Source organism: Ictalurus punctatus, chromosome 10 (genome assembly GCF_001660625.3).
Source record: "Ictalurus punctatus breed USDA103 chromosome 10, Coco_2.0, whole genome shotgun sequence".
Taxonomy (NCBI): domain Eukaryota; kingdom Metazoa; phylum Chordata; class Actinopteri; order Siluriformes; family Ictaluridae; genus Ictalurus; species Ictalurus punctatus.
In genome coordinates this window covers 7269985-7294363 of record NC_030425.2, presented here as the reverse complement: position 1 = coordinate 7294363, position 24379 = coordinate 7269985, and the positions used below count along the sequence as shown (strand labels likewise).

Sequence of the window (24379 nt, the reverse complement as noted above, 5' to 3'; positions counted from 1 at the left end):
TTAAGAACAAAAGAACTATTACAATTTTAACACCTGTTCCTATATTGACAGTGATGAAAGAAGTGATTTAAAAGGATTTCATCTTTTTTATTTATTTATTTTTTAAGAACAACATTTCATGAACTGAAGTAAAAATTCCTCACAGATTTACAAAAGTTTCGCTAAGGCTGATTTTCTGTGTACTACTGAGCACAGCAATCATTTGCAAGTTACCAAGCGCCTTCACGGCACATTTTATTTAGGCCCTGTTTATACTATTGTGTTTTCGTTTTAAAACGAAAACGATCCTCGTCCACACTGGAGTTTCCATAGCAAAAGTTATGCGTTTTAAAACGAAAATCCACTTGTGTAAACAGGGCCTAACACTTTAGTGATGGTCCGCAAAACTTCATAACAGACAAAACTCACAGGGAGCTGAAAACAAAAGAAATGGGTGGCTTACTAAATGCACAGTGCACTAAATCTTCCAATAATGCAGCTCAGCCATTGAAGCGAATATGTTGGCTACCGTTGACACACGATCCATCTCCTTTTATTTTAGGCTCTCATTTCTTTTGTCCTAATTAAATGGCTAGTCTTACCTAATTTAGGGATTTGTTCTGGTATGCATTTTTTTCCCCAAAGCACTAACGTGGACCAAATTTGTGTCTGCAGTTGAAATAAATAAGCCATTAAAACTCATAATCTGTAAATAAAACTGTAAGTTATCAAATTTGTAGCCAATCGATTGAGGTTCATGCTATTGAATCTCCTTATATGCAAATTTACATGAACTCAGGAGCTCTCGTAGAAACTGGCTTTTCATGAATCTTGTGTAAACGCTCCTATAGTCAGTTTATGGATAAATTAGTTCGTATCCAGCTTCATAAATTAGTTAAACTGTTGGTTAAACTGCATCTGCTGCATTCTAAACGAAACTAAACACTTTTCAGAATCTTGCCATGAAGTGGACTGGCCTTTTTAAGCAAAAACATCGTTTCCAACCTTTAAGTCAAAACTGGCTGAATTCAAGTGATAAGGTCAAATGCTGAAGATCATAAAGAACAACGAGGAAGGCTCAGGGAAATCAAAGTGTACTGACCACACCACAAATGCACCACCAATTACAGCTCTCTCTATGCAGCACAGCCAGATATCTTTAAAAGAAGGCTGTGCGTTTGAAGCAGGAATTAGCTCATGCTCTAATTAATGACTTGCAGTAAAAGATCTCCATTACAGCGCTGGACAAAAAAAAGGGCCTCAGATAGCGTTCTTTCATTCATTCATTCATTCCTGTCAAATTAATCAGTAGAAGGAGGACTGAAGTGGGAGAAATCTGAGACGTCCGATTTGTTACCGAAGCGGGGATACTGATGGTGTCACGTGAGAAATGAGCCATTACTTTCATAAACAGACCATAATTAGTCACTGCAGCACCAAGGCCAGTGGGCTAATGTCAAAGATTTATGGCCAGCTCCCTGAGAAAGGCAAAGGACACAGTCTTGTTATTACCTCGAATATCACAACCAGGAGGCTAACGAGGGCTCCAATCTCCAGCTGCAGAGCTGCAGATTAAGAGAAAGCACTGGTGTATGCATGTGTGACATCCGAGTGATCATGTCCTTGCTACCTCGGGTATAATATATAGAGAGTAACATTGAGACTGCCCTGCTGTTTCATTCAAACAATAGAATGAAGGCTTGCATATTAAAAACTAATCCATTTAATCCCTTAAATAAAAAGAATGGGAAGCTTAAGATGGTGATATTCCTTTTAAACGGTTTGCAGCCTTTCTGTGGGATTGCAGTGGCTTAGCGGTCTAAAGCGCTTTCCATACACAGGCTTGTATCTCTGAGTGAGAATGCGGTGGGGAAGAAGAGAGCATTATCAAAAGCAAAGGTGCTGAAATCACAATCGAGGAATAAGACCCTTCTGTCTGTTCAGGCTTCTAATTGCCTTCTCCGAATGTTGTGGCTGACACACACGTGAATCAACAGAGAAGATGGTGAAAATGAGAAGGAGAGAAACAGAACAGTAAACCAGGGAAGTATGCTGTTTCCAGCTCCGGTTCAACAAGATGTATTCAAAAAAGACAAAGAAAAAAAAAAGAAACAATGTTTATTCAATTACACTCCTGCTACAAAATAAAACGTGTTTCGGAAGATAAGGACATCTGAAACTTCCTCTCATCAAAGAATTGAGACGCGGCCTAGAAAAGCCCAATTAATCACAATCAAAGACAGATGTGCGACAGCAGTAAGTAATAACAATGTTACCTGTTTAGGCCTCGTGCATGCAAATACTGTAATTAAAACATTCCCATTGAGGCTAAGCAGTCCACCTGTTCTGACATTAATACCGTAGTAACACTGAGGTAAAGTTTACTTTCAACAAATCATGAAAACTAAGCACTTAAAAAGCTGAACAACAGAACATGAGGCATGAAAGAAATTTGCATAACAGCTGTCATAAAGGGGTGGGTTGATCAAAACATCAAACAAAGACACTAATGGCGGTTTAGTTGACTCATCCAAGCTCAGTGGAAAAGCTCTTGTTTCTAGGGCACATCAGCTTCAAGGAACATCAAGATGCGAAATGCTTATACCCTTCTCGCTGACGCGTGGGCGTCCTACTGGGTGCTCGAGCCGTAACAAATCTCATGTTATAGTCTGCTGCTGAATGGTTCTCTCCGAGCCCAGATATAATGCTTTAAGAGCGACAGTGGCGCTCTGATAATTGTGGAGCGAGCCATCTGTAATCATTATGAGAGAACGTCTGCTCCTCTCCATGGTGGTCATATGGTCAAACTTTTTCATGTGCCTTCAGATTTGAAAGGGCAACTCTTTGCTAGGGACTGCAGGCTTGGCTTCAGGCTTTGGGGTTCAACGTGCCTCGTGATCATTAATCAATCTACATTTTAATTTGAAAGACTTGATGTCGTTGTTGATTGATGAATTGTTGTTGGTGTTAGCGAGGTTAAATAACAAACGCCTATAGTAGAAATTCGTTGATCCTTCAATTTGTCTGTGGACTATTCCTAGTTATTTCACCAGGCGGCAAATCAATGCTGTGTTATTGCAATGAATTTGTTATTGTCAATCTTGATATAGAAGAAATTTTACAGACTACAGCCAAATTACTGTGAGTGACAGCTCCACCTTGCAATAAAAAGAAGAAGTTGCACAATATAAATAATACACTGACGTTCAGAAAATCGAAGCGTTATGTGATATTAATTCAGGTTTGAGCCACTGCGTCGAGGGATGATGCTGGTGATTTACTTGTGCTGGCACTGGACTCCCTAAAAGCACTAAGGAAAGGGAAAGTACACAGTTCGACTAAATTCATCTAGGCCCAGTTTCAACCATATTGGCTTTAGGAAAATAAATTTTAGGGCTGGTGGAGTTTATTGTATGCTCAGCACTTTAAAGCAAATGCTAACGTGTAAGTTTTTCTTTGCAAAACTACTCCTACTCTTTATACTCTCTTACCTTTAAATATTTTTTGGCAAGTAAGAGCCAGCTGTTAGGAGACAGAGACTACAATTTAAATATGTTGGATTAGCTAATAATAACTAGAAGGCATACTTTAAGGAAAACTGTGCAGATGGTCTCTATCACTGCTACCAGTGTTAGTTCCTTTTCTTTCTTTCTTTCTTTTTTTTTTTTTAAAGCTGGGAACCTGACTGTGCAATTGCTTGATATCTGGCTGGCCAGATCTTAAAAAGCTTTAGCTGGGGATCTCAAAAGACATTACCTTCCTGCTGCTAATGCTTTCCCACAGTCCCCCCATTACTGCCCTAGAAAATCACAACCACTTCTACTAACACGCTGCCTGTGCTTCAATTTGCATACCATTCCACTTATGCTAGTGAAAAGGAAAAAATAGAGACACATAAGTTACCAAGGAACGAGCAGGATTACATGTTTCGAAATGAAAATACAGAAAAACGCATCTACGAGGTGAGCTGAAATGATAATTTATGCTGTCAATTAGCAGGAGAGGAAGAACTCTACGTGTGAAGTCTACGACATTTCAAAACAAATCAGCCAATACACACACTGCCTTCTCATTGCAGGTTTTGTAGCCACGTAAAATATGAATGATAGGAAATGACCTTTAGAAGTCTGTCAATATGGATCGCACTGAATCCTGGTAGTTGAGTGGAAGCCTCGTCCTCTGTAGCATACTGCTAAAAAAGGGCATTTGGATAGAAACCGCTAATTAATTGTTTGACTTCTTCAAAGTGGATGTGTTTCAGGGGTCTAGAGCTGTAAAAGGAAGAGGACTGGTGGTACAAGTGGCTCTGTTTTTTGTATCTCAGTTTTCTGCGATTGGCTCATGGCCTCCTGGGTAACACGTTTAATTGGAGAGCTAACATGTACCTGTACAGAGGAGTGAACTCACTGCACTCACTCATGTTCATAGATTAAATGTTACAGGAGAGTGAGAATATAGGCGTCACATACACTTTTTGAAACAAGTTTAGTTATTCTTAGCTGACTAATTATTAATACACAGAATACTAAAAAAAAATACATGTGATATATTAATGAATGATACAGAAACAGTCAAGCTTTTTTCCATCCATCATTGTGCACTCAGTTTTCTGTAGGTACAATCGTATCCTCAATGCCCAGTGAGGTTTACTTTGATTATATTATTTTATCAGACCTGCCAACCTGAGAGCAGTCAAGATGGGAAATATGTCACCCCCATTAAAAAAAGAGAACATGAGCCAATCAGCATATGAATCTGGAATGATTTGCGCAGGTGTTCTGGACTCTCCAACACGGCCTAGAAGCCCCGCCCCCTTTCCCCACCATCTTGTATGCACTCAACAAGACTCATGGGGTGATTTCAATCTAGGCAAATGGACAATGTTTGAGTTCATTAATGTGAAATAAAATCTAGCCGTGTACTGTATGTTTGCCTTAGCTCACGTTAGACAAGTATATACTTCGTCAGTTCTAACATCTGACCTAAAAAAAAAAAAAAGATTAAATATGCCTAAAATGAAGTGTCAATCTAACAGTTTAAGCAGTTCCTGACTATACAGGAAACGCCTGTACTCTACCTAAACCTGAAATGGTGGAAATGCTCAATTCCCCTGTATATCATGGTTTTTAATGGATCAATATCACACAAGCCTACTGCGTTTATACAAGGGAAGTGAAATCTTCTGCGTGCTGCTTGCTAGACGAATGGCTGTGGGTGTCTTCTTTTCTGATCTGCATAGCTATGCCAATATTTTAGCCTTAAGGTTATCTATAAGCTAGTATGCTCCAAAACCATGGCAAAATTCACATTAAGAAGATATACACATTCAAAATTCAGTCTCTCTCTACCACCAATACAGCTCAACAATTTTGATGACATCATTCTGCACCTCGGCTTCTCATCAGATTTTTTGTCCAATCAAATGCTCTCTAGAATCTGAAGTGTCCCGCCCCCAAATTTTGTGAGGTAAGCTAAACGCTATTGGCTATTTAAAAAGTGGGACGAGCCACTTGATGTGTCACACCCTGACTTCCAGTTTCCATGGAAATCACGTCAACACAATCGAGTAATGCTCAAAATACGTTTCAAGGCACTTCATGGGGACTTTAATGCTTCATGGTTGCAGAAACATAATCGACATACATTAGCAACCTAAAAACATTATTTATAATATTGTTATAATAATATTATTATATTATATAATATTGTTATAGTAATATTATGAATATTATTTAGAATATTTATAATATAATATGAAAATATTCTTATGATCAAATGTTTTATCCCCTAAAATACTTGATCATAGTGTTTAGTTTGTAGTGCCTTGTTTGTAGGCTAATATTATACTAGCTAACTAGAACTAGCATGTCTGGCAACACCATGCAGAAATTTCTAACTTTTGACTACGTGTTTACTAGAGTAACATTACTAAGTGTTTGAGCCACTGCAGACACTTTATTTAGTAATTTATTTTTTATCGTATAAAAAAATAAGAGAAAAAAACAAGCTTTGGGAAGTGAATAATTTCAAAGTATTCTGCATGACAGAAGACTTTACAGAGTCTGAAAATGAGAAATTATTTTCAAATGGGATTTCAAAGCATTAAAAGAATATTGTGGAAATTTGAGTTTTCATTGACTAACAGGAAATAAATGACTAAAATAAGGCAAAATGTTATATATCAGAATTAATATTGAATCTGTATCAGAATCATAAAATACTTTCAGCAAAACTATAAATATGTTGCCACTGGATGTAGGTGAAGGCATCAATTTAAAGCCCTACTCATTTTCATATTGCATGTGTGAGACAATGGATCTCCTTATACGGGCATAAATGTTATAATTTTGTGGTGTATTTGATCCGTAACGTGATCCATATACCGATAAACCATACTAACAAAAGCCAATCTTTGTCATCAGAGAAGAACATTTTGCTGGGCTTCTTGTAGTGCTCTGAAATTTGATAGCTAGAGCAGGTCAGGTAAATCAGCTTTTGTAGAATCCACCCACCAGTATACTCAATTCATTTATTGGCACGGCCATTGCAAATCAATCAGCCAATGCTCTCGGGTAGCCTCCACACAATAGTCTCTCCATGTGTGAACATGTGTGTGTGTCTTATACAGCATGACCTCTCTCTGCTCCAAACACTGATATGTTTACCAGGATTCTGTTTAAATAGCATAAGCGAGAGACAAGGGGAGATGAGTAATGTTAGAAGCCTAGTATCTTTCTCTCACACTACAGTATGTTGCTCAGTTCCTGCCTTAACTGTTAAAACATTCCATCCTTCTCTCTCTCTCTCTCTCTCTCTCTCTCTCTCTCTCACTCAATCTCTCTGTCACTCTGTAATAAGCTAAGGTTACCGTGACAGTATGGTGAATGAAAGAAAGGAGAAGGGACAATAAAAGGGGAAGCAATTTGATTATCGCGCTTCAATCAAATGCAATTAGAGGAGGTCATCCAGAACACTCACCCAGCAATCTAAAGAAACCACCTCCCCACCTCCTCTCCAGTTCCACACACACTCTCACAAACTCAGACACACTTACACAGTTTATCATGCACGCACATCTCTGAGGCCGCGCACGATAGACAGGAGTGGAACCGAATCACTGAGGAAGACCTTCCAGGATTAGATGTTGCTCTGGGCGAGTCCTCGCATCAATTAATCACCAATTAATAGACACAGGAAAGAAAAGAAAAAAAAATCTTGTGATACACTTCTGCTTAATTAATACACTGTTCATAATTTGGGGAGCTTAATTAATCAATTTCAGAGTAACACCATGAATGGAAAACAGGAAAGCATGTGTCTATAATGCAGTGGACAGTGAGGTTGGGGAATACCGAGTGTGTGTGCTTGGAGCAATTTGGTTTTAATCCAATTATGCAATTATGGTAAGATGACAGAGAGAGAGAGAGAGAGAGAGAGAGAGAGAGAGAGAGAGAGACAAATAACTGTAGTAAGGGCTCATGGTCATTGTAGACAATTGTATAATTTATGGACTACTCACATTATTTGGTGTCCTGTATGTTTGCCTCTCCGCATAATTAGTGGTGGAAAAATTAAAAAGTAGAGGTTGGAAATCAAATGTAAAATCACTAATAAGTCTAACTTATTTATGTTTAAAAAAACACAACATATTTTTTTGTAATAGCATGATGGCACAAAGATTTGATATATATATATATATATATATATATATATATATATATATATATATATATATATATATATATATATATAGATAGATAGATAGCAGGTAATCGATTTACCTTGGCTAATTCCTGAATGAGGCCAAAAAGTAATGTGTTGATTATGGTGTCAGACAAAAAAAACAAAAACGCTTTCATGTTTCAAGTTTGTCAATCTGTTCTTTTTTTTTTGACCTGGGCAAAGACCTGGCTAGAGGAATGTGTTGATGAATTCATACTGGTCTTGCACTTTGTTTGGTTTCACTTCATGTTTTTGCCCAGAATCCAGTAAATAAATGCTGTAGGGTACACGGTAATTGGAGTGGATCATGTGTAGGCCTAGAGCTACAGAGAGTGAGAGAGACCCTGCTGAGGAGTGTTGCTTATTTATGTGCATCAGAGCCTCGAGCCTGCTCTCTCTTTCTCTGTCTCTGCCTGAATTACTGCCTAATAAACATTGCCCAAGGAGTGAACATGGACACACACATGGACAGGATGAACTCTCCACGCTTTGGGCTTGATGACTACAGACTGCATGCTTTACTAACTGCTCAAGTGGACAGTTTGAGCTTTTTCCATCTCACGGCCACTGAATAAATCTTTCGCTCTCTGGAAGAGTTAAATCCTCTGTCAGCAAGGTATTAGATGTGAAATCCTTTGTGATACTTAAGATTTATGGATTTATCACTTAATAAGTATTGACCACGGAAGGATCTAAGAAATATATATATATATATATATATATATATATATATATATATATATACACACACACACAAATATCCTTAGCTACAACTGGCCTTGACATGTCTAATTCTGGTAAAATTTAAATAAAAAATAATAATAAAAAAAATCGTCATGTCAAATATGTTCGACCAAGAAAGGAAAAAACATTACACACTGTAATTACACAGTGTACAAAGACAGGTCCAGAAGTATCTATTACTGAATCTGTTCTCAGAAAGAAGCAGGAATGGAGAGAGGACAAAGGATTGGAAAGGCATAAAAAGACAGGGGGGAAAGATAGAAATGAAGGAAGCAATAGGAGTGCCTCCCTGGATAATGCATTCCAGTAATGATGAGAATACAATCGCTACAAGCTTGGTGTCCCTACACCCACACCCCCACGCTACACTGCCCCCTGCTTGCTGCAAGATAGAGCTATAAGACTCCACTTTAAAGCACACAGCAATAATGCAACATAATGCATTATGGATCACTTTGCTTGCAATATGATGGCTATACTGCTCCCTCATTGCCCCATAACAACAGCATAAGCTCCATTTCAAAGCCAAGACCCTTTTAAAGCAAACCAGTTCAGATGCCTGTACAAAAATCAAATGTGGTAATGACACGACAAGGGAAAGAGCTTGACATTGTTCACCGGTGATCCTAACAATGTACACTGGAATCAGGTATCACAAACATAGTTGTTATCTTAATCATATATATTAGAACATGCAATACTCCGCACACACAGAGCCACGGTGGGAATCAAACCCCCGACCATGGAGGTGTGAGGCGAAAGTGCTAACCATATATAGGGGCACACGGTGGCTTAGTGGTATATATATCCTGTGGAACAGTCCTTAAGACATGAACAGTTTACAGGTGGCAGACAATTACGGTCACAGTTACTTAGGACACTAAAGAGACCTTTCTACTGGCTCTGAAAAACACTAGAAGAAAAATGCCTCAGGTTCCTGCTCACCTGCGTGAACATGCCATAGGCCTGCTGCAGGGAGGCATGAGGACTGCAGATGTGTCCAGAGTAATAAACTGTAATGTCTGTAATGTAAGATGCCTAAGACAGTGCTACAGGGAGACAAGCAGGACACCTGATCTTCCTTGCAGTGGTAAAACCATGTATCCCCCTAGACATGATAGAGAACTTGCAAATGCCTTGGTGGAAGAGTGGAATAACATCTCACAGCAAGAACTGACAAATCGGGTGCAGTCCATGAGGATGAGATGCACTGTAGTACTTAAAGCAGCTGGAGGTCACCAGATACTGACTGTTATTTGTAATATTGACCCCCCCTTTGTTCAGGGACTCATTATTCCATTTTTGTTTGTCAAATGTCTGTGAAACTTGTTCAGTTTATGTCTGTTATTGAATATTTATATTATAAATATTATGTTAATACAAATATTTACACATGCTAAGAAATTTGCTGGAAATAAAAGCAGTTGAATGTGAGGGGACGTTTGTTTTCTCAGTATATTTACTGGAAGAGATGCAAACAGATACTAAATGAACAGTTAATACTATATACATATATATATATATATATATATATATATATATATATAATATTATATAATATTATATAATATTATATTATATTATATTATATACAGAGAGAGAGAGAGAGAGAGGGACGAATATAAAAAATATATGCATATAAAGAATTGGGTGCATGTGACCGATGCCCCCAACCCTCCTTGAGCTTGCCTTATTTGGTATATGTGTGCAATGATTTTTTTAGACATACTCTAATGGTTTTGCATGTAGTCCTGATAGAGGCCATTTATGTTGGGAATAATGATATTTAGGATATGTTGCAATGGAATGAGTTGCATTCAGATTTTTAGCATCAGTAAGGGCTAGAATGACCCTTTTTTTCGTGTAAAGTGGGATGAAGGGGGCACTTCAAGTGTGGTCACCCTAGGGCACCAACCTGTGTTAAACCAGGCCTAACACACACATACACACATACACACAGATTGAGACAACAGTGCTCTGCTGAACTGAACATGTGAACAAGTCCCACAGTTAAAATAGCAAATTTCAGCCATTTTCCAACTATTCCCATGCACCATTAAATGACTACTGTCATAAAAATAAGAAACATATGGGCCTCTTTAATTGGCCAATTTCTCTTGCCAGTGCATTCACTGTTGTTATTTTTTTCTCCCTGAATCTCAATGAAATACACAAAGCACACAGTTAAATTGAGGCAGACATCAGTAGCATAGTACTCCACTGTCTCAACCCAAATAGCAGAAGATCCCTTCTGTTCTATTGATTAATTGTACTGTTATATTTGATTTATAGCTTTTTTACAGGCCATTTATTCTAACTGCCAACACACACACACACACACACACACACACACACACACACACACACACACACACACACACACACACACCGTGTTTTTGGTTTTGGATTCTGTTTTGATGGATAAAGCTCTGGTGTAATAGTCTTAAATGTGACTCAGCAGGCCCCTGGATGGATGCACACAACCTCTTTTAGAAACAAGTGCAAATAATTTTCCAGCCTCCTCTCATGGAACATGCAACTTCGTATCTGTCAGTGGAGTTCAAGGAATTGTTCAACGAATGTCACTAGTCATTTGTCCTAGCGACATGGAACGACGAATAATTATTCATATTTAATCAGGCTGAGCACGTAATTTCTCCTGCTGCGCGATAAGTCGCTTTCCATGTTCCATTATGAAAGTTATAAAGAAGCACGCTCCCAGCGCTTCCCCAGCATGGACTAAATGGAGAGGCTAAAGTGGTTTGGCTTATAAAATCATAATGGGCTTGTCTGGTTTGATAAACTGAGAACGGTGCTGGAATACAAGTATGAGGGAGAGAGAGTCAGAGTAAGACATGAGAGAACAGAATTGGTTTGGGTGTGAGATAAAAAAAGAAAGATTGTAAAAGGTATAGAGAAAGAGCGAAAACTGAGTAAAGGAGGGGCTTTGAAAGTCAAACTGGCTGTACACTTTTGGCAGATATAAAGATCAAACAAAAAAAAAGAAAAGAGAAAGATTAGGGAAATAAATAAAAAGAGTAAGGTCCAATATAGTAGCAATAAATAATACAGATGCAGAGCAACACAGGGGCAGTGAATATTGAAGAATGGAAAAGGTTAGAGGGGAAACGCATAGAGAAAATTGAGAAAGTGGAAATGAAATGTTATGTTATTCATATGTTGGGATCTTGCTATGGCATTGCCTACCAAGTTGTAATTGCTTTGGCAATGCTGCGTGAAAAGCAGACAGGCCAATGAAACACACTAAACTGAACTGAGAATGAGAGATAGCGGGGGATCCAAAATAAATTATTAATGTTGTTTAGGTATTGGCATCCGGTCCGTTATACCAACTTGTAATTGCTTTGGCAATGTCGTCTGTAAAGCAATAGTGCCAATAAAGCCTATTAAACCAAGAACAAAAGATATTGGGAAGGGGTGTATTGAGATACGAAGCCCAGAGAAGTCAGCTAAGTTAGGGCACTTTCTCATCTATTCGTCCATTTTCCTAGTTTGAATTCGATCATTTTATTTTCTAGTTGGTCCAATATGATTTCACACGGCTCAAATTTAAACAAGCCACAAAAAGAAAATACCCTACTGGTGAAAATTCATTCAGCGATCAGGAATCATGGAAATCAAGCAAGCATGGAGAACATCCATCCATTCATCCATTTTTTCATACCGCTTATCCTACACAGGGTCACAGGGAGCGTGGAGCCTGTACCATTTTTGTGTTTGTGTTTTTTCTGTTCACCAATATCCAGAATACATATTACTTCTGCAGAACTCCAGCTCTTGTCTTCTGACAATCGTTTTGCATCTGGTTTGTTAGCTTAGTATCTTTAAAATGTTAAAGCTAAAAAATAATTCTACCTGCAACCCAAAACACATAGCAGTTTGGTTAATTTGGTTAAATTCCTGCATTTGGCTCCAATCAGTCTTGCTGCAGTGTCAGACGAGTTTGACTAGTTCTTTTGTTTTGTTTTGTTTTGTTTTGTTTGGTTCCAAAGCTAAATGCACCAAAGAGGCTATTGCACCAGAGTTCAGTTTAAACAAACTAAATGCTGCAAATGTATCAAAAAACAAAAAAAACTAACAAAAAAATACCCTTAAATATTTCAGGTTTGAAGAAGACTCACCCTGCTCAAGAGGTTGAGGCTTGAGCCCTGTTGCCTTCATCTTGAGTGCTTCCTTGGCGGACATGTCACAGCATGAGCCCTTATTGGTGTCCTGATCGCTGTCGGCCTGGTCGCTGTCCCCGTGTCCACTGTCCCTTAGACTTACCCGCTCCGGGTCCTTAAACGTGGAGCTGCTACATGATGCAAAAAATCAAATAATAAAAAAGTACAGCAGCGTAAATAAATGACATGGGAAATGAAAATGGTAGGAGGACGCTTTCTAATTTGAGACATACACTCACTCGTAAAGTAAAGGAGGGGGGATGGGGGGTCCAGGCATATGTGACGGTTGAGCGAGTAATTTAATAGGACTTACCTTTGAACAAACTGCTGCCTGCTCCCCATGTAATTGGGCTCGGTGGGGAAGTTGTCAGTCTGTGAAGGAGAAGGGAGAGAAATTTAGGTGTTGCACGACATCGAAACACATACTGGTGTTGATAGAGATCTCCCAGTGAATGTGGTTGATTAATTATTCAGAAATAAAAGGGGGAAGGATGGAAAGCGGCAGAGATGGTGGTAGGGTGTTAATCCTTACATTTGTACATTTTAATTATTGAATTAATACAGCAATTAAACATTCAAAACATTGTCTTGTACTACTGTGAACTTGCAGTGACCTAATGGATATAAATAGGAAAGGGAAGAAATAGTAAGACAAGAAAAGGAAAGGCAGGAGCAAAGAGACACACCTGCAGAGCATTGCACCAAGTACTGTAAATACACATGCACACACAAAGGTGGGGTACAAGCACAAGCACAAGCAGGCTGTGCCCAGGCTTGTCGACTATCAACATTATTGTCTCTCAACAGAGAGCACCCATGAGTAGCAAGAGTGCATTATTCAATAAACTTCAACAATCATCCATTTAGCCAAAGTTCTTCCTTCACCTCAATCCTTGTCAATTTTTTGAACATCTCACAACACCGGAAAAGCCAATAGCACCTTCTCTTATAGGTCTCAATTACTCAACTCTCTGCATTACGTCAATGTTGCCACAATGAGTTTGCTTTGCAGTCCCCAGTCAATATGGAGTGGAGAGGAGGAAGAAGGCGGCATAAGCTGTGGTTCAGACAATATTGACATGGCTGAATACGAGCCTGAACGAAGACTAATGCACTGGGCCCGTGTCTCCATCTCACATCACACAATTTCACCTGTCTCTATCTTGCGGAGGGGTTTGGCATCATGTACTTAGCAGCAATATGATAGCTTTAAAATTTAAATATCTGAGGTTACCCAACGCTTTTACCCAAAGTGAACCCTATAACTTCTAAGAATTAAGTCCAAGCATATAGCCAAGCTCATGGGAAAACAACAGCAAGAGCATCTCAATGGCAGTCCTGGGTTTAATATATATACTCATTATATTTATATATTTAGAGGTAGCAAAAAATGTAGTCTACAAGGGGTGGGAATTTTGACAATAATAGAGAAAACTAATATCATATATGTATGTATTAACCAACTCCACTGATACGCAGAGTAACAAACAGCCAACTGTAAGCCTTTCCTTTTTTAATTGTTTTGATTTTGTAATATGGCAAAATTATTTATTGTCAATATTGTAAAAAAAAAAAATCCACAAAGCTGCTGAGTTCTTGATTCTGATTGGTCAGGAGTTGTTATTTTCTACAACAGCAGCTAAGACAGTAGTTCGGCTCAAAGGCAAATAGTAGATTTATATCAATGTGCTTGTTCTAATACGTTGTCGTTTCCTGTTGTTACACATGGCAGACACTCCAAGTGTAACTGTTGATAAAGGTAAAGATTTTTGGAAGGAGTCTCCAGTGTCAGTGCTTTGTTACAGTCGGAGGTAAAGTTTTCATAGACGTCTTTCTGGTTTCTCGATAACATGGCAAACTGCATATTTTTGTCTTATTAACAGACAGAAACTAGAGAGTAAAACAAACAGCCCAGTGAGGGAACTACTTTATAGTTTAGAGCTGCTATAACAAAGTGATAACATGAACTAACTTGTTTCATGGATGTTCCACAACATTAAACATAAATATAAATGGATAAGAAGTATGATGTGTTGTTCTGTAGTTCTTTTTTTTAACTACTGACAAATTGTTGTGCTTTAAGAGGAATAAAACACTTTAGGATGTGAGAAAAATAACTTTTGTGGTAATGATTATTTTCCAATAACATGCCTTATCATGTTTTCTTCCTTACATATCATGATAAAAGAAGTGATACTGTGATACAAGATTATTTGAAAGATTGTGCTATGTTTTCTGTCATGATATACAGTGAGTCCCAAAAGTCCCCACACGTAGGGAACTACGTATGCCAGCACCACATCGGTTGTGCCTTCGTCAGTGGATGTTTGGGGACATACACATCTCGGTTGGCTTGCAACACTTTTAGTCCTTTTGAATTTGTTAATAGGTTTGTGTGTGATGTGGTTGCCATGTTCCCTTTTAAAGTGCATTTCAACCTTGCGACAGCTTCCTGATCCATCCATGAGAATTATTTCAGTACGTTCTTCTCTTGTCAGAGGCGTGAGTTATATATATATATATATAACTATATATAGTTATATATATATATATATATAGTAAACTTTGTGTACTAAGATATAGGGCTTCCCAAAAGTCTCCATACCTAGGGGAAATATATATATATATATATATATATATATATATATATATATATATATATATATATATATATATATATATATATATATATATTTCCCCTAGGTATGGAGACTTTTGGGAAGCCCTATATCTTAGTACACAAAGTTTACTATACCAAATGTGCAATCAAAGTGCCGCCGAAGCTGTGGGATATGAAAGCAGTTAATATATTTGGACAGTTTATATGTACATATGCATTTACATATACAATACGTATTATGGCCAAACTCAAAAACTCGTATTTTTGCGAGGGATTTAGCTTGATAAAAACGAGATGGAAGGAGGCTAATCTCCACAAAGAATTAAACAGCTAAAATTGTATACCGTTTATTACCTCCCTTCAGATTTTGTCTCTAAAATCTATGCTAATGATACACCATTGAAATCTCTTCACCTCTTTCCCACATATGGGTAAGACCCTACTTCAAATGCACTTCAAAAGAAAGTTTTAAAAGGGGCCATAATGACAGTGACATAAAATAAAAGAAAAGAAAAGAAAAAAAAAAGGCAGGGGCTCAGCAGGAAGGAGGATTTGGAGAAGGTCAAATTGGCCTCCCTCAACCACAAGAACCTTTTCCACTTTTGTCAACGCTTTCTATTGTGCCGTGATGTTGAACTTCACGGGAGATATAAAAATTGAGGAGGGTTGTCGTGTAGATCAGAGTATAAGATGACCAAGAATGTCTGGCATGGCACCAACAATTGCTCAGGATATGTTTTGAAGTCTAACATTCCACCTCATTAATCTTTCTAATCTTTTTTGGGCAGAAAACTATTTTTGGTGGATGGTTATAAACTGGCTGGGATAAGTTGACTGTGAGATGTTATACACCAAATGATTGTGTATGCTGTTCATCCAAGCTGATGTTAACATTAAAAAGTTAGGGAGAAGTGGAACACAGGTCTCAGGTCAGTGCAGAGGCAAATAGGGGTTAATTTATTTAGATAGCATTAACAGCTTGTTCCAGGCAGCCCTAGTAAGCACTACATGCTATCACATGACCACGACCCAGCTTTCAGCACTTTAAAACAGACGATAAGAGCACTTTCCTGGAAAGTGTTTTATAATATGCCTCTATCCAAACTATCCCTAGAGAAAGAGAGAGAGAGAGAAACAAGAGAGGGAGAGACAAAATATGGTCTATAGTAAGAATTTTGAAGGATTTTAAAGATTTTATTATTGATAATATTTTTCTGTAAAACTTTGTTGACAGTTGAATGAGTGTGGAATGAGTGTGCTCTGAAATGCCTTGGCTACATACTGAAAGTTCACATAATTCGTCTTTTTTCTCTCATTTTCACAGCCTGAGGTGCCACAGAGACTGAGTTTTTCCTCCGAGCATACAGGATATTTTATTGACAGCTGCAGGAATGCCGGAAACTTGCCCACATGTTATGAAAAGTGTTCTCGTCATTTCTTAGACCTACAGGGGTGTAATTTCTTCCCAAAAATGCCACTCTTGGTAGTTCTATGTGTGTAAATGGAGAACCAGCTACAATGATTATTCCATGTTAATAAGCTTGTATTCACAAACACAGACATTTTCCATCTCTCTTACACTGGATTGCTCTCTCAGCTTAAAGAATGAACCCGCAGGCGCTACTTTGCATGGCCAGGTTTCAGATGATAAATGTGTATGTGTGTGTTTCTTGGTGGAATATGGGTACACCTTAGGGAGGAAAAAAGCACAAGTCTGATGTAAGTGGGCGTATATGGGCTCTCTCTCTCAGTATAAAATAGCCGATCTATTTTGGTGCATCCTCAGTGGTCTCTCTGAAGACACCTCTCGATAGAGACAAATGAACAGAACTCTGTGTGTGTGTGTGCAAATAAGCAGGTAGAGAGGGAAAAAGAGGCACAGAGGAACAAGAAGGTGGGGAGAAACAAGGGAGAATGAATGAAAATGAATGAAAAGGGATAAACCTGTGGGATGCCTGGGGGTAAGGAGATGGATGGCTGGATGGAAGGAAGGAAGGGTCTACCTGTCTAGCATCTAGAAGAACATCTTGACAGACTGACTAGAGAGCAAGAAGTAGATAAAGTGTATGAATTTGCATGGATTAAAAGCGAATCCCCTCACTTATCACATACCTCTGCCAAGTTGACATTAATGTCTTTTTATTCCACCAAGGATTCCACCAAGATGACCTTATGTGGTGTGGCTCTCTTACTTCTTCAGATCCTCTGAGTCAATTGCAGACCCATTTTAAAGGGACAGTTCATAGTTGTTGTTTTTTTTTCTTCTAAATTTAACACAATTTCTTCTTAAACAAAGTAAAACATAGTTCGACAATGTGGTTGAAACTGGGAGTCACTACAGATGATAAGAAACCAGTTGGCTTAATTTCTCCAAATACCTAATTTCAAAATTATTAAAAGGTTTATCTTCCCAAGAAACCCATTTAAACTTCTTTACAATCCCTCCACGATTTTGCATTCATTCACAGAAATGAAAGCAAAATCAAGCAAACAAGGAGCTTGCGATTTTTCACAAATACAGCAGATTTTCTGCAAATTTGGCCCAAGAGGCATCATGGGATGTCATCACAACACGCACTGAGCCAAAGTCCTTAAAGCCAATGGTACTGTGATCATACTGAGCTGTTAAAACAGCTTCAATGGAACTTAACCATAGATTCTACAAGTCTCTGAAACTGTAGTGAAGGGAGGAACACCTTTTTTTTAATAAAACATAATTTCTTACTAGTTTTTTGATGATGGTGATGGAGAGTGCTGTTTAACATGTTTTCAGTTGGGTTGAAATCTGGTAACTGTATAGTCTGTATGATTTACATCATTTTCAAACTCATGAAACCATTCAATGAGATCTTGTGCCCTGTGGATGGAGAATTCATCATCCTGGCACTGACCATTTCCATCAGGATAGAAATGATTCATCACAAGATAAAGGATCAATCAGAGCAACTTTGTACTGATTTGCAATGACCCTTCCATCCAATGGGACAAGTGGACCAAAAACATGCCAGCAAAATCCCCTCATAGCAGACTTTTCTTGTCTTTTCACCAATCTGTATGATGTCTGTAAGGCATCAGGAAAGGTATTTATAACCATTTAGTGCAATAACTCTCTGTGAGGTCTGTCTGGGTCTCAAAAAGTTTGCATTTTTCACCAAAACAATCTGAATGACGTTATTTACTTCTCAACAGGCCAGTTATGCAGAAATTGTGAAAAATTGGTAGAATTATACCTCAACATAGACTCTTTAAAACCTTGAGCTAAGTGAAATAAATAGGGAACATGTTTATAGCTGAAGACAGAACGATTGAAGAGCAAAACTATTTGAGTTGCTGTTTAGGCAAAAGGCCCATAGGGAGAACCGCCATCTGTATTCATGTACTATAAAGCTACATACACAAACAGCAATCAATGTTTACAAGAATATTGTAAATAGGGCCTGCGTGAGTAACCACCAAACCCTATCCTCAATACTGATTCAAAAGAACAAAAGCTAGAGCTAATTCTCTTGTCTTTTTTTACAGGTGCAGTCTTTTGAAGACCTACACCATGAAATGGAGTGACGTAGACAGAGAAAGAAAGAAAGGAAGAGAGAGAGCGGAGGGGAGGAAGACAAAAAGAAAGAAAAGAGACAGGCCCTGTCTACACTAGTGCATTTTCGTTTTAAAATGAATAACTTTTGCTACGGTTGTCTACACTACTCCGGCATGTACTCTACGACCTGAGTGACGAGGGAAGGCTCAGAAAAACTGCGAATGCATTTGGATTATCCAGATCAATTGTTTCAGTCATCATACGACAAGTGTGTAAAGCCTTCACCATCGTTCTTGGTCCAGACTACATCAAGACACTGAAAACAGAGCCCGAATTTAATGAACTTGTCGCCAACTTCTATCAGACATATGGTATGCCGCAGTGCTTGAGGACAACTGACTGTGCACACGTCGAGGTCAAAAAACCTTTGTCTAATTCCACAGACTTTATTAACAGGAAGGGTAAATATTCTTTGAATGTACAAGCGTTGTGTGACCACAAGTACTGTTTTATGGATGTTGTTTTTAAATGGCCGGGCAGTGTACATCACGCACGCATATTTGCTAATTCACAACTGAGTGCCGACCTAAAAGATGGGACCACTCTCTCCTAACCTAAACAACTGCTGGAGGATGAGGATGCTATCCCCGTGTTTCTTCTGGGTGATCCAGCTTATCCCCAGATGCCATATCTCATGATAGAATACCCCACAGGAGCAGTACTACGGACTATCACTTCGCAAGGTATGGTGATCGAGTGTGCATTTGGACGTTTGAAGGCACGGTCTGTGACATGGATATAAACATGACCTTCCTTTTGTTACTTATGCTTGTTTGCTCCATGAACCTATAAACGAACAATGCGTAAATGTTGCTCTCCAGTACAAAAGAGACTTTCAGCTCCCCACCAGAATGGCTGAGAGCGGACAATGAAACCGAGGGGAAACTAGTGAGAAGCGTGTTGACAGGGTTTCTTAACCCATAAGCCATTTGAGCAGCCTACATTAAAAACAAAAAAACAAAAAACATATCCCTTTTTGTTTTATTACATAACGAGTGTATGACTACTTATTTGACCTATGCATCTGTTTTTACAATGATGTATTGTTTTTACTGCAATGTGCCAGTGTACTAATGGTACAAATAAATTCAATTATTTGAATTTGCATTGAGTTTGAGTAAATACATGCTAGCATACATGCTAGCCTCAATTATCCATGTTTATAAAGAAAAAACATGACAAGGAAAATAGAATGATTAGAAACTAATAAACGCGATGTTTTAAAAAATATAGCATACAATCAAACAAAAATATCAAGATAAATATCAAAATTGTAAACATACATTAAGTATCACAACACAAAAAGTCATAAATGATCTTTTAATTAAAATAGCATGAAAACAAACACAAAATATTTAGACACATAGCAAATTTGTAAATATACATTAAGTATATCACACCTGGAGCTATTTTAATGTTCAGATATAAATATAAGTAGCGCAACACAAAGGGAACCAATGCTGCAAATGCTCTTTTGTAGTTTAGGCTATAAATGCGTGTAGTCACTGTATAGTGAAGGTGAGGTGCTGTGCTGGCTATGTGCAGCTGGATTGTACTCCACAAGTGGTCTTCTTGTGGGTGTGTGTGCATAGAAATATTGGTTTTGGTGAGGGGTGTGTAGTGATGGATGAGGCATGTAACCATGGCTCCATGATCCCATATTATGCTGCACCAGCATTTCAATGTTTGAGTTCAGATGGTCCATCGTCACGACCACCGACTCATTGTCTGAACAAACTCATTGTCAGATGTTTCAAGTTGCTGCAGAAGCCAATATGCAATAGCCACAGAGGAGAGTTTCCTCTTTAGCATCACTCTTCTGTAATTAGTCAGGGTAATGCAGCATCTCTGGCGTCGATTTCCCATATCTGCAGACACAGAAACCTCTTCAACTCTTTCTCCACTGGAAATGGACAACTCTGCGCCTGTCTGTTCTGAGACCGGGACCTCTGGTCCTATGTCGCTGGTTTCTATGCCCTCAGACAATTCGAATGTGGCCGGTGATCCTCCCCAAATTGACTTGTGACCTGTGAACACAAAACACAACCCAGTTATATAAAGGCACACACACGCACACACATACATATATATATATATATATATATATATATATATATATATATATATATATATATATATATATATATATATATGAATATTATATATATACAGGGCTCCAGACTAACATGTGTGAGCAGTAGCACCAGTGCCTCTAAGTTGCTAAGTTTCTGAGTTGTTAGTGTTGCTACATTAAATCTATGGTTAATGTTAGTGATTAATGGTTTTTGGTGATTATGGTTAATGTTGGTGATTACGCAGGTGTGACTGAGAAAGAAAACATTTTCTTTTTAAATTTACTGATTTCAACTTTTTTAAAGTCAAAACATTACATCAACAATAAGACCTACATACCTTTGGTGATCTCCTCCTTTTTGTGCAGATAATCCTTTCCTGTTGCCATGGCTTCCTCCGGTGGTGGATAGTGCTCCCTAAATCTGTCGAGTATGTCGCCGTATTTGTTTTTACATGACTCCCAATCGACATTTTTGCCCACCATTGTAGTCATTGGTAGTAAAAATTCCACCTCATCAACTGTCCACATGAAGACGTCCTTGCTTTTCCTCACCATCATGCTCATTGTTTACACTTGTATGAGCATGCCCAGTGTGCATGAATGGTCATGTGACATGTGTTTTCGGTCGTGCAGTGTGTACGGAGATCGTTTCTGAAAGGCAGTGGAAATGCCAGTATGGACAAGGATCATTTTAATTTTAAAACGCCGTTTTAAAACGAAAACGCACTAGTGTAAACAGGGCCTCAGTGGCAGTGGCATTGATCAAGCCAATTCTCGGGAGCATTTCAAAGTGATAAAACTTAATTAACCAGTTGCATGCTTTCCTGCGGCTACCAAGCCAATCAATCGTCTGGCCTTAATGAACTAAATGCCATGGCCATTCATTTCCTGTCCCATTCAAGTTAAAAATTTTGAAAAATTAATTGGTTCCTCTCAAATGTATTTTGCCCGACTCCAGACGTTTGTGGTCAGGAAGGGTATCCATCTGGATTAATTATAAAGAGACGCCACAAATCTTGTCTGCATTATTCAGGACTGAAAAAAGCCCTACATTTAGCAGGTCTTAAATCCTAATAGTGCTCTATCAGTGAATATATGCACGCAAAATGCTTTGTATTTTAAGCAGCACAAAACAGATTACTGCTCTAAACTACAGAATTAATCCCCTTTCTCTGAGGATAGCTTTGCCGTTGGCTGTTGCCTGTATCACTCATCCGATTACTCAAGACTACATGATGTGTACGTGCTTCTGTCAAATAAATCAAATGTCATCAAAAATATTAACCTCTGATCATTCCGGAGATCGAACCGTGTGCCTTCACAAAACCAAAATCAGCTCATCCGTGCTGAGAATGGGTTCGGGAAATTTGCTATTAAAAACTTTTGGAAAAAGAGCAAATTCGGGCATTAAATTAAAAAAAAAAATCCATAGTGTTTTGTCCAGCTTGCTCTTACAAACTAAACTAGATACACGTTTTAAAAGAAGCCATTGTTTCATTGAATAACATAAGTTAAATTGTGGCTTTGTATGTAATTTATTTTAATCTCACACATGCATGCTCATACTGTGAACTACAATTTATATTACAAATCCTACTTTCATCAAATAAACACATGAAGATTAACATAATCCCAGGGTCAGATTAAAAGAGATATGCAAGCATCCTTGCCTTGCATGTACAGTTTGCCCAAAACCACCCCTGATCAGTAAACAGAGATAGGATGTGCGGCAGATGCATGTATGGTGGAAAAAAAAAATCAGTTTCCCCTTTCAAAATAACAGAATATAATCCTGTAATCTGATAGCACGCAAGCTTGCTGTCAAGAGGGAGGCTGTTCTTTTCCACAAGGACATACGGAGGTGAAAAATGCATGTTGACTCGATCAGATCTACATCTTTTGTGTTTTGCATGGCCATGCTGTTATTTCTGACAGTATTATTACAGTTTGCTCCCAGATTGAGATAATAGTATGTAACCCAGTAAACACTGATATCTAGTAAATAAGACACTGAGATCTGGCTGTGGCTGTGTAACCTAGCAGGACTGAAAGATTTTGAGCACTTAAACAAACAGGAAAGTAAAAGCATGTGGTGCTGTAACACTCCAATGCAGCATAAGCAGTGTGTAATTGATATATAAAAGCATGAAGTGATTTAGAAATGAGCTAAGGTTTCTGTTGAGAGCTCAGCCTCTAGTGAAGCCTTTGGATTCCCTACGCATCCATTCTGGTAGCAGGCCAAGTCTCCCTCAGGAAGACCTGTACAATGAGCACAAATAATGCTTTTAAGCCACATTACCTACCTACCCACACACACACACACACACACACACACACACACACACACACACACACACACACACACACACACACACACACACACACACACACACACAGAAGGGGACTGGTCTGAAAAGTCCTTGAATCGTATACTGTCCTTCAAACATTACCATCCACAACAAACAATGAAATGTATTACAGAGCAAAAGACACATGATTTAATGTTTAGTATCTGTGGAAACACAGATACAAAAGACCCATAGTACACACAAACAACCACAAATATTTAAACAACAGTCCACTGGATGGGTGAGGCTTGAACAACAGGGTGGAGCACATCATTCACTGCTATGTAGAGATGCACACAAGACTGTTATTTTTATTTTTTTTTAAATCCTGTTTCTATCCTTCCCAAAGGAATTCTGACCAATCTTGCCTGCAGTCTTTATTTTTGTTTGTGCCTGCCTGATATTTTCAAATATTTTTAGTAGGTTCTATTTCCCAAACAAATTAGCATCGCACAGCATGAGCAGCCAATACGTTCATGTGCTAATGAACCTTTTTTCTTCATATATGACCTCCAGCATGTAAGTAAAAGTGCCACTTTCCACTGTCCAGATGCACACCTCTAATGCTATGGTGAGCTAGGTTTATTGACATAAGACTGGAAGACGAGAGAGAGGAAGACTTTGTGAGGTGGAGCGGACATGGCAAGTACATAAAATCGATACCCCTGACTCAGACAGCATCTCTTAACACTCAGCAATGGCAACGTGACTCACTGGTGACGTAACTATTCATTACAGGGAATGAGGAACGAGGACCTAGGTTACCACTAAAAGGAAGGAAGGAAGGAAGAAAGGATGGACGGATGAACAATCAATGGCAACGTGACTTATCACCACCATAACTTTTCATTACAGATCGTGAGAGAGAGAGAGAGAGAGAGAAAGATAACTGAATCCTGCTGTGTTTTGAAATGTAGAACTTCATAAACTGTTATGAGTCTCCTTTTTTTGTACTGTTTAAACTGTATCAGAATACACAATAAATGACGCAGAAGGTCCCAGATGCTTAAACAGTCATTGGATACCTAGACACCTGATATTTGCGGAAAATAACTGGCTCTAAACTAGAGCGGAAGAGCTTGAACTGGAAGTGCAGTTGAAGTAATGACACATAGG

General features: G+C 38.4%; 1 protein-coding gene across 1 annotated transcript in view; it reads right to left on the bottom strand.

Annotated features, from left to right (window-relative positions):
- The window catches only part of pcdh17 (protocadherin 17), a 72625-nt gene that overhangs the window by 30713 nt on the left and 17533 nt on the right, over nucleotides 1–24379 (bottom strand). Inside the window, exons 3-4 of the mRNA XM_017478789.3 lie at nucleotides 12943–13001; nucleotides 12588–12760 (exon numbers count right to left, since the gene is read on the bottom strand). Coding sequence (XP_017334278.1) covers nucleotides 12588–12760; nucleotides 12943–13001 — 232 coding nt within the window. The remainder of the gene's footprint in view (nucleotides 1–12587; nucleotides 12761–12942; nucleotides 13002–24379) is intronic.